Source organism: Meyerozyma guilliermondii, genomic scaffold (genome assembly GCF_000149425.1).
Source record: "Meyerozyma guilliermondii ATCC 6260 scaffold_7 genomic scaffold, whole genome shotgun sequence".
Classification (NCBI taxonomy): domain Eukaryota; kingdom Fungi; phylum Ascomycota; class Pichiomycetes; order Serinales; family Debaryomycetaceae; genus Meyerozyma; species Meyerozyma guilliermondii.
Window position 1 is genome coordinate 448,182 of NW_001809794.1, and position 14,364 is coordinate 462,545.

At 43.0% G+C, this 14,364-nt stretch overlaps 9 protein-coding genes across 9 annotated transcripts; 4 read left to right on the forward strand and 5 right to left on the reverse strand. All coding sequences in view use genetic code 12, as the record gives it.

Annotated features, from left to right (window-relative positions):
• Window positions 1-19: 19 nt before the first annotated feature.
• Window positions 20-1,522, reverse strand: TNA1 (Tna1p; the record flags this gene model as incomplete). The annotated part of the gene is made up of 1 exon (XM_001482346.1): window positions 20-1,522. The coding sequence occupies one exon, from the start codon at window positions 1,520-1,522 to the stop codon at window positions 20-22; it is 1,503 nt and encodes a 500-aa protein (XP_001482396.1).
• Window positions 1,523-2,097: 575 nt separating this feature from the next.
• On the forward strand, window positions 2,098-2,772 carry RPS5 (40S ribosomal protein uS7; the record flags this gene model as incomplete). The annotated part of the gene is made up of 1 exon (XM_001482347.1): window positions 2,098-2,772. One exon carries the CDS (start codon window positions 2,098-2,100, stop codon window positions 2,770-2,772), a length of 675 nt encoding a protein of 224 aa, XP_001482397.1.
• Window positions 2,773-2,814: 42 nt separating this feature from the next.
• On the reverse strand, window positions 2,815-3,987 carry PGUG_05418 (uncharacterized protein; the record flags this gene model as incomplete). The annotated part of the gene is made up of 1 exon (XM_001482348.1): window positions 2,815-3,987. One exon carries the CDS (start codon window positions 3,985-3,987, stop codon window positions 2,815-2,817), a length of 1,173 nt encoding a protein of 390 aa, XP_001482398.2.
• Window positions 3,988-5,502: 1,515 nt separating this feature from the next.
• Window positions 5,503-6,801, forward strand: VPS4 (AAA family ATPase; the record flags this gene model as incomplete). The annotated part of the gene is made up of 1 exon (XM_001482349.1): window positions 5,503-6,801. The coding sequence occupies one exon, from the start codon at window positions 5,503-5,505 to the stop codon at window positions 6,799-6,801; it is 1,299 nt and encodes a 432-aa protein (XP_001482399.2).
• A 170-nt stretch (window positions 6,802-6,971) lies between these two features.
• PGUG_05420 (uncharacterized protein) lies at window positions 6,972-7,808 on the reverse strand (the record flags this gene model as incomplete). The annotated part of the gene is made up of 1 exon (XM_001482350.1): window positions 6,972-7,808. One exon carries the CDS (start codon window positions 7,806-7,808, stop codon window positions 6,972-6,974), a length of 837 nt encoding a protein of 278 aa, XP_001482400.1.
• Window positions 7,809-8,591: 783 nt separating this feature from the next.
• Window positions 8,592-9,764, forward strand: PGUG_05421 (GPI-anchor transamidase subunit; the record flags this gene model as incomplete). The annotated part of the gene is made up of 1 exon (XM_001482351.1): window positions 8,592-9,764. The coding sequence occupies one exon, from the start codon at window positions 8,592-8,594 to the stop codon at window positions 9,762-9,764; it is 1,173 nt and encodes a 390-aa protein (XP_001482401.2).
• Window positions 9,765-10,175: 411 nt separating this feature from the next.
• Window positions 10,176-11,294, forward strand: QCR2 (ubiquinol--cytochrome-c reductase subunit 2; the record flags this gene model as incomplete). Its single annotated transcript, XM_001482352.1, has 1 exon — window positions 10,176-11,294. The coding sequence occupies one exon, from the start codon at window positions 10,176-10,178 to the stop codon at window positions 11,292-11,294; it is 1,119 nt and encodes a 372-aa protein (XP_001482402.1).
• Window positions 11,295-11,326: 32 nt separating this feature from the next.
• Window positions 11,327-12,298, reverse strand: PGUG_05423 (uncharacterized protein; the record flags this gene model as incomplete). Its single annotated transcript, XM_001482353.1, has 1 exon — window positions 11,327-12,298. One exon carries the CDS (start codon window positions 12,296-12,298, stop codon window positions 11,327-11,329), a length of 972 nt encoding a protein of 323 aa, XP_001482403.2.
• Window positions 12,299-12,928: 630 nt separating this feature from the next.
• PGUG_05424 (uncharacterized protein) lies at window positions 12,929-13,744 on the reverse strand (the record flags this gene model as incomplete). Its single annotated transcript, XM_001482354.1, has 1 exon — window positions 12,929-13,744. The coding sequence occupies one exon, from the start codon at window positions 13,742-13,744 to the stop codon at window positions 12,929-12,931; it is 816 nt and encodes a 271-aa protein (XP_001482404.2).
• Window positions 13,745-14,364: the final 620 nt, after the last annotated feature.

A 14,364-nucleotide genomic window follows, 5' to 3' on the forward strand; every position in this document is an offset into this window, starting at 1 on the left:
ACCAATATCATCATGGTCATTAGTATATATATCTGAAGTTGGGGTGTTTATCTCCCGCAAGGATCTTTTCTCTTTCTGTTTTTTGATCCCATTTTTCAAGGTAAGCGTCAGTTTTCTTGTTCTTATTCAACTGGAAAACCGACAAGAAATAAAACACCATCATGGCAATTGCAAACGAAACCGCTGCCAAACACACTATGAGTCCCGGTCTGTACACGGGAGCATCCTTAGCCAAGAATATAAAGGTGGCGATGATTCCACCAATATTTCCAAATCCAATTTGCCATGCGGTTCCCACCGATTTTCTCAAATGTCCTCCAAAATTCAAAGAGCTCCAGCACACCAACAATGGCATAGCGGTGTATAATCCTGAAGCGGTCAAGAAACATCCAGCGTACCGTGCTTGAGGATTGGTTTTTTCAGCAAGAACCAATGCTAACCCAATGATGGCTAAACATGAAGATGCCAAAGCAAATGGCAATCTCATGCGAAGACGATCAGAAATGAACGAAACCACGTTGTTGAGCCCGAAAGCAGCAAGCCAGGGGTACACCGAGTGCTGGTTAGCGGAAACAGCAGTGTATCCCATTTGGTTAATAATGGTGGCTGCAAAATAAGCATAACCATAAGAGGGAATAATGAGACCAAAGTAGGCTAACGCTGGAAGCCAGATCATATAATCTTTGAAACACCTGGCCACATCTGTCAATGTGTTTTTCGTCTCGAATCCCGACTGAGCACCGGAATAAATCGCCAATTTTTCCTTGATAAATTTACGCTCATTCTCATTCAAAAATCTCGACTCCTCAGGAAAGTCAGCAATGGTGAAAAAAAGTATAATGGCACCCCCCATAGTGATGATTCCGTCAATGATAAAGATCCATCCCCATGCTGGAATACCATTCTTGCCGTCTATTTCATGGATTCGGTATGCAATACTTCCTGATGCAGCACCGGCTAAACAGGTGACGGAGAAAAATGCCGAAAACCGACGTTGAGCCTCGTGCACAGAGTAGTAGCATGAGAGAAGATAGAACAATGCAGGGAACGTTGATGCTTCGAAAATTCCGAGTAAAAACCGACATGCAGCCAATCCTCCGAAATTTTTAACAAATCCCATTCCTACTGAAATGGCTCCAAAACAAAGAATACATCCACTCAACCATATATGTGGCTTCACGAGCTTGATGGTGAAGTTGGATAACACTTCGAATGCAACATATGGAACGAAAAAAAGCGTCAAAGCAGTGTTGTATTGGTTTCCCGTCAATTTCAAGTCCTCAGCAAGCCCATAAAGTTTGGCATTGGAGATATTCACTCTGTCCAAAAACGCCAAAAAGTATAAGAAACAGAAAGCTGGAACCACACATACATCGATTTTTAACATCAACTTGCGCTGATTTATGCCATATTGCTCTGCAAGATTATTCACTTGCTCATCGGCCGAGAGGCTGGTATCATACTTCTCTCCCGATATATCAGATACCACTTCAGATTCCCTGTCTTTAATCGTATCAGACATATTTTTCGAATGGTTTTTTTTCGGGAATTTTATCTACTTATGATTCACCTGTGAGTAATCAAGCCGCTTACCGGATATAGGTGAAAAATGTCCGATACCGCACACAGAACGCCTAAAAATGCGGAGAACCCGCCGGTATCGGGCCTGCAGGTAATTTCTGCCAAGCTTGACAGCTAAAGTCTGAAAAATATACCAGTCCACATTTTACATTGCCTATTTGGGCGGATGCAGTAAAACCATCGATAGCTTGCATGCAGGCTACAATATAAGGCAAGCCTACGAGCCGAAAATCTATCAAAAAGACAGGAAAAGCGAGACTTCAGCTTCATACTTGCTTTAAATGGCACAGACCAAATTTTAGCTACTTTCAGCTACAATCTGTTGGATTAGCATCATTTTCTTGTTTTCACGTGACTTTCTTCCAGGGCTCCCGCCCTTGCGTTCCGCCCGTTTGGCCCAATTAGGCAGTTATGCTCCCTTTTACTTAGGCACCGCGGCATCTGCATATTTCAGCACAGTCCAAAAATTTTTCAAATCACGGCCGCGAAACTAAGCTTCTTTCTAGTAACACCACCATGTCTGACGTCGAGGAACAATACACCGAAGAACAACCAGTTGTTCAAGAAGAATTGAAATTGGTCGAGTTGGCCACCCCCATCCCAGCTGAAGTTCAAGCTGCTCAATCCGAGGTCAAATTGTTCAACAAATGGTCCTTTGAGGGTGTTGAGGTTAAAGATGTTTCTTTAGTTGACTACATTCAAATCTCTCAACCAGTCTTCGTGCCACACACTGCTGGTAGATACGCTGCCAAGAGATTCAGAAAGGCCAAATGTCCAGTCATTGAGAGATTGACCGCTTCTTTGATGATGAACGGTAGAAACAACGGTAAGAAGTTGAAGGCTGTTAGAATCGTCAAGCACGCTTTGGAAATTGTCAACGTGTTGACCGAACAAAACCCTATCCAGGTTGTTGTTGATGCCATCGTCAACTCTGGTCCAAGAGAAGACTCCACCAGAATTGGTTCTTCCGGTACCGTTAGAAGACAAGCCGTCGATGTTTCTCCTTTGAGAAGAGTTAACCAAGCCATTGCCTTGTTGACCATCGGTGCTAGAGAGGCTTCTTTCAGAAACATCAAGAGTATTGCTGAATGTTTGGCTGAAGAGTTGATCAACGCTGCTAAGGGTTCTTCCACTTCCTACGCTATCAAGAAGAAGGATGAGTTGGAGAGAGTTGCCAAGTCCAACCGTTAATGTACCTTATACATACATAATTCATGTCATCAATTTATTATGCTATACCCGTATTGGATAGAACATTCTTGTGAAATAATGCTGGGGTGTTAATAACCTATTATAGGTTCCTAATTGAACCTGGTTTATGTCTTTTTCTTTTTCTAGTTCATCTGTTTCGGACATTTCCTCGAGAGCATGGCGTCGGGTTTGTAATTTGCGCCGAACGAGCCATTCTCGATTAACCATCATAAGTAAAAATCCGAAAAAAAAGCATACTCCGGTGAAAATTTGTGGGTGCAAATATTGTCTTTTCAGCGACAGATTTACCAATTTCAATGCTATCACTTCAGCAACCAAGGAGAAAAACCCAACCAAAATATTAAGCCCAGACCATGCTGCCGGCAAATGAGCAGGAATTTCTACGAGATCCGCAGCCATTGACTGAGCCATGGTACTTCCCACTCCAACGATAAAGCCAATGAGAACGGAAAATCCAATAAGACTGGCATAAGTTTTAGCATTGATCCAGAATGCCAAGATTAGTATGCTGCATGTTAAAGATACAAGACCGGAGGTATTATTGCGGCCAATTGAGTCTCCAAAATAACCCATAATGGGTCTTCCAACCACTTGGGCTGCGTTCAAGATGGCGGTAATATTAGAGCCCTGAGATGCTGAGAGGCCCACCAGCTGGGCATATGGTGCAAGGGAGAAGAGAAGAATGATATAATTCATCAAAATGACCAGAAACCACAAGGCAAGAATCGCGAGTGGGTACCTGCGAAAAATCTTAAAATTGAACATGATTTTGGCATTGGCTAAAATGAACTCTTTGGTGAGTGTAGCCTTCAATGGGGTGTTTATACGCTTGCGGGGCCGTAATATTAACGCTGCAAACGTTGCTGCTGATCCAGTGACAATTCCACACATTCGAAGTGCCCATCTCTGGTCTCCGGTGGTGTCAATTAACTTGTTGATACTAAGTGAAAAAACCACTCCTCCAAGCCCAGCACCGCCCACTGTGATGCCCATAGCGGTTGCCATGCGCTTGTCGAACCACGTTGGAAGAATGAAGGTAGCGGGTATGAAAACCATGACAAAAGATATACCGACAAACACACCTTGAGCAAGGTATAAATGCCATAATTTGTAGCAAATGAAGCACAGATATACGCTGCGGTTTGAATAATGATTCCCAAGATAAACACCGGAGTAGTCCCGAAAACTCGACATGCAAGTCCACTAAATGGTGCTAATGACTGAGCCAAGAAAACCACTATACCTCCGATAAGTGCAAAGTCGTATTTTGACGACCCGGCAAATTGGTCCAGCGATAAATAGTAACTGAGGAACACTCCGAACCCGGCATTGGCTCCCCAGGTGGCGAAAACCATTAACATTGAGCAAATGGCCATTACCCATGCCATACCGCGGTCCACTGGTGGTCCATCGTCGTCGTCAATTTTTTCGTCTCCTTCATCTTCTGGGTCCTGTACTTCATCTAACAAGATAGACTCGGCCGCTCGTTGGTTTTTATAGCCATCGTACTCGATTTCGTCCATTTCAAGGTCATTTCTGATACTTGACATAAAACGAGAAAGTTCAGAAACATGAGATTGGGTGGTGCAAACCTTGGGTAAATCAGTGTCTGTGGATTGGCGTAAACTCCGAGGATGATAGGAGTCGCCCGAGTGCAAAGATAGCGAAGAATTCGCAGATTCGACCATTATTTGTTTGTATCAACCATATATAGTTTCACCTGTCAATATGTACAAATTGCTGCAATTAGATCTTTTTATGTAGCGCGCGATGACTAATGGTGCGGCTGAGGTTGACTCTGCGGCGGTGGACCCAACAAGAAGATATAGTAAGTTATTGTACTCAATGGCGTTGACGACACCTAGCGATAAAGGGGAGCGATAAAGGGGGTTAGGATGCTCAAACAGCATTCAACATTCTTTGAATTTGGCCACCTACGAGCTGTGAACTAACTTTCAACGCCGCATCGGAAATTTCCTAAATTGTTTTTCCAGCACCAAATTGAGCAATTGACACGAGTTTATTTGTTAGCAGGTGTATGTGTTGTGGTATTTGGTGAGAGAAGTCCACTCTTTTAATTTTGTTATCGTCGGAATGCCAGGCCCGTTATCGGCATCGGCTGCGATAAAGTGGAAATTGCAGCCGCGCACATAATTTGGCCAAGGAAAAAAGGGTAAAACGGTTAATGAAACGTGGGGAAAGAATAGCTGGAATGAAAATTGGAATGAAAGATAGATGAACATGACAAGATCGAGGGATGAGGATAATGTATTCAGAAGTGCAATTTCTTCCTAATTGTATTGGCTGCAAAATACCCTCTTCATAGTTACAAATTTCCTTGAGCATAATTAGTACAAAGTAGCCATCATTGGTGTGGAATAAGTAAGTACTTCAATCTTCTACAGTGCCTTTTTCTCAACCTTGTGGAATTCTCAAAAGTTGCAAAATTGAAAATTTTTGCATTTTCCATTTCAGTTCACCAAGATCAACAGCACACAATATAGCACCCACGTAATCATTATCAATACTATTGAGCCAAAGAACTAACCTTCTTATTCTATTTATTCGCTCTATACTTCTCTCCATTCCCATTCTCAATGTCTCGTTGCACCCAAACACCACCTGGTATCAACCGAAAGGGTGATCAAATCATTTAGGATCGCCTCCTGTAACTTCCACACAATAAACACATAATTTTCTCACTAAAAAATGTCCAGTGGCGACTTCCTCACAAAGGGCATCGAATTGGTTCAAAAAGCCATAGATGCTGATACAGCAACGAGGTATGAAGAAGCTTACAAACTTTACTACAATGGTTTAGATTATCTTATGCTTGCTATAAAGTACGAAAAAAACGCCAAATCCAAAGAGCTCATAAAATCCAAGTTTACCGAGTATTTGACTCGAGCAGAGCAATTGAAAGATCATTTGGAGAAGCAATCACAAAAGTCGAATTCCGCCGAAAATTCAGCTTCAGGAGGGTCTACAAGGGCCAAGAAGAATGGAGATGGAGACGACGATGATGCAGACACGAAAAAATTACGTGGGGCATTGGCGGGAGCCATTCTTCTGGAGAAACCTAATGTAGCATGGCTGGATATTGCTGGGCTTGAAGGTGCCAAAGAAGCATTGAAGGAAGCTGTGATTTTGCCAGTCAAGTTTCCACAACTTTTCACCGGTAAGAGAAAACCCACGTCGGGAATTTTGTTGTATGGACCTCCTGGTACTGGTAAATCATACTTGGCCAAAGCAGTTGCTACCGAAGCCAATTCCACATTTTTCTCGGTTTCGTCGTCAGATTTGGTATCTAAATGGATGGGAGAATCTGAAAGACTTGTTAAACAGCTTTTCACCATGGCTCGGGAAAACAAGCCTGCCATTATTTTTATTGATGAAGTAGATGCCTTGTGTGGACCACGAGGCGAGGGCGAAAGTGAAGCGCTGCGTAGAATCAAAACCGAATTGTTGGTTCAGATGAATGGTGTGGGAAACGATTCCAGCGGAGTTCTTGTTTTGGGCGCAACAAATATTCCATGGCAGCTTGATGCTGCCGTAAGAAGACGGTTTGAAAGACGGATCTATATAGCATTGCCTGATGCTGAGGCACGAACTCGAATGTTCGAGCTCAATATCGGCGATGTGCCTTGCGAGTGCTCACCGCTGGATTACCAGGCTCTTGCTGCGATGACAGAAGGATACTCGGGGCACGATATTGCAGTGGTGGTTCGTGATGCTTTGATGCAACCGATTCGAAAAATTCAGCAAGCCACCCATTTCAAGAAAGTGTTGTTGGAAGACGGTTCGGAAAAGCTTACGCCGTGCTCTCCTGGCGACGACGGAGCAATTGAGATGAGCTGGCAAAATGTGGAGACCGACCAACTCTTGGAACCAGACCTCACCATCAAAGATTTTATCAAGCTGATCAAGAGTAATCGACCTACCGTCAATGCTGCTGACATTGAAAACCATACCAAGTTTACAGAAGACTTTGGGCAGGAGGGGAACTAGAAGGAGAAAGCACAGGAAGAAGAGAAAACCACAAAAAGAAGATAAAACAGATGAAGAAGTTGAAGCAGATGAATATCCATCGTATTCATCCTACATTCTGGGTCGATGATCCGTTTCGGCTCTTATTGGATTTTATCCTACGGCATATTTAACATAGATACTGTTAGACCCTATCTCGTTGGGGACCGTTCTCTCAATCTATCGGCAAATAAATCGTCTTCTTCAGCGCGCGATCGGTGATCGAGTCTTTCAGCAAAAAGATCGGGCTCTTCCTCCCTTTTTCGGCCTCCGCGTGAACGGTTTTTGTTCCCTCTTCCTCTCCTCTCCCTGTTTCTATACTGTGGCGCACTGCGATCTGGTTCTCCATGAAACAAGTAGTAGCGAGAGTACGCCGAAGCGTTTTTTATTTTTCTGTCGGATTGAAACGACAACCGGAGAAAAAGCTCAATTGTTCGTGGTCCCTCGTCATCGTTAGTACTCTCTTCACCATTTTTATCGCCCAATCGGCTGGCTAAACTGATTTGTTTTTTGAAATTTTCAATCGCAGAATACGGCTTTCCCTCTCTTTCCTGAACCAATTGAGCTACGTACTCCTCTGTGAGTTCAGACGGGGGTTCCTGGTCTAAGTGTGGACCTGCAAACACCGAGAGTTTCGCCAAAGCAGCAGCGGCTTGTGCATGTGTTTTGAATGCCAAATTCACACTTTCATCATTGATCCATTGAACTCGAAATTGACTTTGTTCGTCGTACGGGAGCTGCTCGTACACCGGCGCTTCGTCGTCCATGGATTCGGTAACATTGTAGTTGATATAGTAATCTACATAGGCTTTAATGTCGTCGGTGGAAAGATTGTCGACACCACGAATATGTACAGCTTCTGGTCTGATAGTTTCTGGGGTTCCATTGACATTTATAGTGATTGCTTGTTGTTTGAGCTTGTTCTCTTGCTCCTTTTCGTCGTCCAAAGTCTTGGTTAGCAAGCCACCATAGGGTGCTGGTTCAGCCATTAGAAACGCGAATGAATGAAACTGCGAAAGAGTTAATGAGAAGAAATAAGTGAGAAGAAATATAAGAAAGAAAAATAAGTGAGAAAGAAGGTGGAGAAAAAGATGAAATGAGGTAGATAAGTACTAGACATGTGAAAGGGTCTGCTAGTAGATTAATGTCATTGATACTCTATTGTAATGGTGAAATACACTGAACTTACTTCAATAGCTGCATTGGTTCATTTAAAGCCATTTTCTGTTTGTCGTGGTTGATTTTTTCCGTGTTAATAAATTCCATTTGTACCTCTTTTTAGCTGTTCGTTCCTCTCATTTTGTTACTTGTTCCTATCTTTATTGTTCTGTTCCGAACTTTTGTAGTTGTTGCTCATTATCAACTCTCATTTGTCTGCTCTCTCACAAACAAAACATTGTTGCATCGTATGAAAATCTCTCCGATGGCCTCTTCCTTGAACTCACCGTTCTCCACCACCACCTCATGTGTATTTTCCAACTGCAAGTTCATATAATTGTCGATTGAAACCAACGTTCCTTTATACTCGGTTCTATTCCATTTTAAACGAACAACCACTGGCTTGTCTACAAGTGTTTTGAGAAACGGCTTGGGATTTATCGGTTGAAACTGAGTTAGTAAATCACTTTTTTTTTTTTGGAAGTATTTTACTTACTGTGGCCATTAGCTTGGTTCAGATTTCAATCGCATCTCAATGAAAGGCAGCGCACCCAATGCACCCATAATATGTTTCATGAACACTTCAGTTCGCGTTCACCACCATTCATTCCAACATGTCACGTCTCCAGGTGGCTTTGGGTCTTGGTGCCCTCCTCAGAGTGGCTCTACCTGTTTGTATCCCCAGCATCACCGAGTCTCTTTCAAATACCGTGGAAATCTCCACTCCCATAACATCTTTCAAAGCCATCAAAGAAGCTTTTTACTATTTGGATCATGGCATTGATCTTTATGATGGAGGTATAGTACATCACCCGCCACTCTTGGTGGTTCTATTGTCGTTGGTAAATGACTATGTGCCGTCGGCATTGACTCAATTGGCATTTAGCGTGATTTACACCGCCATTGACTTGTGGATTACTAACCGATTGATCCTCTTGAATAGGTGGTATAATGCAAGGGAAAAGGAAAACTACGAAAAAAAAAGCAAAGACAAAAGCAAATTGAAGGACGAAACCACTTTGGACCGCTCTTTTGACGGAGTGGCTGATTATATGATCGCCAGCGTTTTCCTCTTTAATCCGCTCCTTCTTCTCACCACATTATCGTTTTCAACCATCAATTTCACCTTTTTGTTTGTCATCGAGGCGGTAAGTCAAATTACATTAAATCGAAACTACGCTAGAGCAGTCATTGCATTGGCTTTAGCCACATACTTATCTTGGAGTCCGGTTTTCCTCATTGTACCACTCTTGGCACTTGGCCATTCCGAAAATGTTGCTCCTCTTGCAGAGTTGTACGCTCAAGGTAGTGGAATTTTCATAACTCTGTGTGGGCTCTTGTTGCTCACGTCATTTGCACTCACCGCCTCATTTGGGTTTGTCGAACAATGCTACGGTACAATCATTTTCTTTCTGAAAATCGTGCCCAATGTGGGTCTTTGGTGGTACATTTTTACCGAAATGTTCAATTTTTTCACTCCATTTTATCTTGGCGTATTCAACTTGTACTCGGCTATCTTTATCGTCCCTATAAGTGTTCGGTTCTTCAGAAGAGGTGGTTCGGGTGACCCCTTCTTAGCATATTGGCTCTCATACTTGTGGCTATCGTTCACAAAAATCTTACCCTGGAATCGCCGACCTTGGCCTTATGTTATCCATTCTTCCCATTTTTTACAACACAGCCCTTCCTCACTGCAAATTTTTGGTTGTTACCGCCTTGACATTGATTGTGTGTCTCGTATTATCACCTATCTTTTACCATTGCTGGATAGTGTTGGGAAATGGTAACTCTAATTTTTTCTACAGTATGAACTTGGTATGGGGAGCAGTCCACGTTTTGGTGTTTATGGACTTGACGTGGGGCAGACTTACATACGACTACTTGCTCAAGAACGGAGAAGGAGATGAACCCCGGTTGACCCAAATATAGCAAAATCAGAAATTGCATCCGTATAGGCACAGTCACGTGACCACAACTTTTACCAAAAGATAAGCTTCAGGTGTCGTTGAGAAGACGAAAGTCACATACAGTGGGCCCGAATTCACCTACTGCATTAATATCGGCTCACCGTCATCCTTGCCGGTTTTCCACCCATCTTCACCATACTCCAGCCGGCGGCTTGTCTGCAGTACCAACCAATCACAGCGCGACCAATTTTGTCAGAAAAACCAGTTTGAAAAATCACCTTTAAAACTATTATGTTGTCTCGCGTGTGTGCCCGTACATACAGCACTGGAGCTGGTGCTGTCAAAGTAAGTGCCAGAGAGTCTGCTGGAAACTTATCCGCCTTGACTGTGGTCGTAGACAATGCTGGTTCGAAAGCGGGTAAATCAGGTGTGGCCCACTTGTTGTCCCGGTTCAACTTTTTGAACACTGAGCCCAAATCTGCTTTGAGATTCACCAGAGAGAGCGAGCTCTTGGGAGGCATTGTGTCGTCCAACGTTACCAGAGATGCCATTGTGTTGAAAACTCAATTCTTGAAACAAGACTTGCCATATTACGTGGAAGCCTTGGGCAATGTTTTGGCTAAAACTTCGTTTAGACCCCACGAGTTGCCAGAACAGGTGTTGCCAGTTGCATTGGCCGAAACCGAGGCCGCCTACGCAAGCAATGAATTTACTGCTGTTGAAGAATTGCACCAATTATCATTCAGAACCGGATTGGGTCAACCTCTCTACTATGACGGAGTCAGTAAAGTCACCCTCGATGACATCAAGGAATTCGCCTCCAAAGCCTACACTGCCAGCAACGTTACTGTGTATGGATCTGGTGTCAATGCCGACGATTTGAACAAATTTATTTCTGAGTCTGCATTCTCTGAACTTTCTTCAGGAACCTCATCCACCCCAGCCACCAAGAGTTTCAACAACAAGGAGTCTCGCATCAGAGCTACTGGCGAGTCGGTGGCCGTCATTGGTGTTCCAGTGAAGCCTGCTGACTTTGGCAAGTATGAGCTTTTGTCTGCTGCTGTAGGTTCGTCAGTATTGGCTGGAGCTCCATCTCCATTGTCCAAGATTGCCGGTGCTACATCGAAGTTGTACAAGTATAAGGACGCTGGATTGTTCGTGGTATCTGTCAAGGGAGCCGATGCCAAAGCTGTTGCTTCTGGTATTAAGGAAGCCAAGAATGTTGTCAGCTCGGTTTCCGATGTTAAGGAGGCCACCAAACTTGCCGAGTTGGCAGTGGCCTTGCAAACCTCGTTCGACAACCCATTAGACATCAAGATCAGTGGTTCTGCATCCCCCGCCAAACTCACCAACTTTAACTACGTTGCTGTTGGTGACGTTGATGTGTTGCCTTACATTGACGAATTATAAATAAAATGCACATAATAAATGATCGTAAAAAGCTATGCTATTTGACTCCACCCTTTCCATATACTGACCACCATCGACGGCAAGAGATGTCCATTCATAACGGGCGAACGAAACAAGTTTACCATTGCAAAGCAGAGGATGCTTATGGTGAAAAATGCTGCGCATATAGCAACAGAGATGAATGTTACCGATGCTAATTTTGAAGATGCTTGAGGCGAGTAACCAGCTTGACTAAGGTGGAGGGAAATTCCGTGGATCAAGGTTTCGTTTTTGAATTGACAACTAACAAATGTGTCATTGTCAGTACTTAGTCCGGTACATGAAGCACCACATGATGCTACCACAAAATCCACTTTGGAGAGGAATAAGATGGGGACGATTTGAACCAACGCATCTTTAAAGCTATGAATGTTTGGCTCGTGTAGTATTCTTTCCTTGTAAAACCACTCAACCATGGCTTTAAAGCGGCCATTTTGCAGTCCCCAGAACGCAAGTAAATCGCCTATGAAAAAATCGGAATAGGTGAAGGTATTTGCACCAAATATCATGTAGACACCATAGTTAAAGAGCGTGTTGAGATAGTTATTGGCATAGAATATCGTCATGAGAAACACGCCTATGCTTCGTAATATCGTTTTCACCACCAAAACCAGCATCTGGAATGTTGGAACTGGAATTATTCGAAACCACCAGTGGACTCGAGGATGGTGATTTATGGAGAGGTCGGTGCTCAAAGCGCGGGACAAGCGAGCTATGGCATTGGAGCTGGTGTGTCGCAACGCATGGATCCAGATGAACGAGCTGGGGAAGCACAAGTCATGGGTGGTGTAGTCGACTTCCATGGTAGGAGAGAATGTGCGGATAAATGCAGGAAAGCTCATAGCCCACCAGTAAGGGATTGAAAGAAGGTGAAGGGAACCAAAGAACTGGAAAGGAGTGATTGATCTGATCTTATTTGCCGAAAGCTTTGACAAATATTCAGTATTTGCAGCAATTGCAGCCATGGACGCCGCCGACTGGAAACGTTCCACAAGTTCTCGCAGCCATTCGATGGAAATTAATTGTGCAGTAAATTGAAGCCGTCAACATCATAGCCAATTGCAGTATACAATCGGAGTTATTGTCAATGCTTTGCAATGTCTTTTTCATTGAGACCATAATTTTTGAAAAAGTCGATGGGATGGCAAATCGGTATTCAATGAATTGCAGTTATGTGCCAATAGAGACGCATTAACGAGACAATAATCCATTCCGCTTTTACTTCCAATCCGACATCCAGTGGTTGGTTGCTAAGCTTCTGGCCAGTCTAACCAAATCTCGTAACAAGACATTTCAAGATTGGCAACGATAGCATTAAAAATGCGAGAAAATAAATCAAAACGTAAAAACTTCCAACGTTTGTACATCTCTCAAACCAGAAAGAGCTATTAACCCTTTTATTGCTGTCCAAATCCAAGCCATGTTCATACTGTTATATTGATATTTGCAGCCACTCCAGTCCTGTTTTCGCGACGGCATTTATGATCCTCGCACGCCCACATTTTCATCGCTTCATTCTCATCTCCACGCCAAACACTGTGTGCCTTACATTAACAAATTATGATTAAAATGCAATAATAATTGATGCTATATGGCTATGTAGCTATGCTATTTGGGCTCCAGCCTCTCTTTATACCAGCCACCGCCGACGACACGTGTTGCCCATTGACAACCGGCGAACGTAATATATTCACGGTGGAAAAGAAAAAAATGCTTATGGTGAAAAATGCCGCCCATAATGCAACTGAAATGAATGTGGTAGATGCTAGTGTTGACGATGCTTGTGGGGAAAAACCAGCCTGATTTAGGTTGTTGAAAATCCCATGGATAAAGGTTTCGTTTCTGAATTGACAACTAACAAATGTGTCGTTGTGATCACTAATCGCAGTACATGAAGCACCAGATGATGTCACCACAAAGTTGACTTTACTCCAAAACATGTAGGGGAAAACTTGCCGAAGTCTTTTCAAGAAACGACCAGATGGCTGATGTATAATTTGTTGTTTGTAAACATACTCAACCATGGATTTAAAGCGACTATTTTGCAGTCCCCAGAATGCAAACAAATCTCCCACGAAATAATCGGAAAACGTGAAGGTGTTTGCACCGAATATCATGTAGGCGCCATAGTAAAGGATCGTGTCATAATAGTGATTGGCATACAACATCGCCGTGATAATCAAACCCATGCTTCGTACTACCATTTCCATCACCAAAACCAACATCTGGAACGATGGAACTGGAATTACTCGAAACCACCAGTGAATTCGAGGATGATGATTTATGGATAAATTGGCATTCAAAGTGCGGGAAAAACGTGCTTTGGCTTCAGAGACGATGTCCTGCAACATCTCGATCCAGATGAACGCGTTGGAGAAGTTTAAGTCATGGGTGGCGTAGTCGACTTCCATGATAAGAGTAGATGGATCACAAATGCGAACGTGCAGGAAACCACCTCAGAACCGATAACGAACCATGAAATTGCATTGAGGAGTAGCCAGCCAACAATTGAAAGAGGATAGACTGACCTATGCTGAACTATGGTAGCTGCGATTTGAAAATATTCTGTTATTTATGCCATTGTAAATTATTGCAACCATTGTTAATTACAGCCTTTTCAACATTGCAGCCATTTTCAATGCAATCGTCTCTAATAATGCCACCAACTCGTATACACTGCCATAGACCAATTGTAACTCTCCCTGCCAGATGAATGTTATTGAGCAAAAAGTAGAATCTGTCAACATTATTTCCCCAATTGCAATCAAGAGTATACATTCGAAGTTATTGTCATGATTCATAAAAGTGACCTCTTCTCTTCATTGAGACTCTTAAATAATATCATGATCCTGAACTTTCATGGCAGTAGCAATTGGTCAAGCGTAACGAATATAGGAAATACAGATGGCAGGTACGCTTGAGACAATCCAGGAATGCAAGTAACCTATTGAAGAGTGTACCCTGCTTTTTTTGGAATCTTAAAGATAACGGTAAAGACTCGACAAAACAGGACACACTCATTCCATTAAGC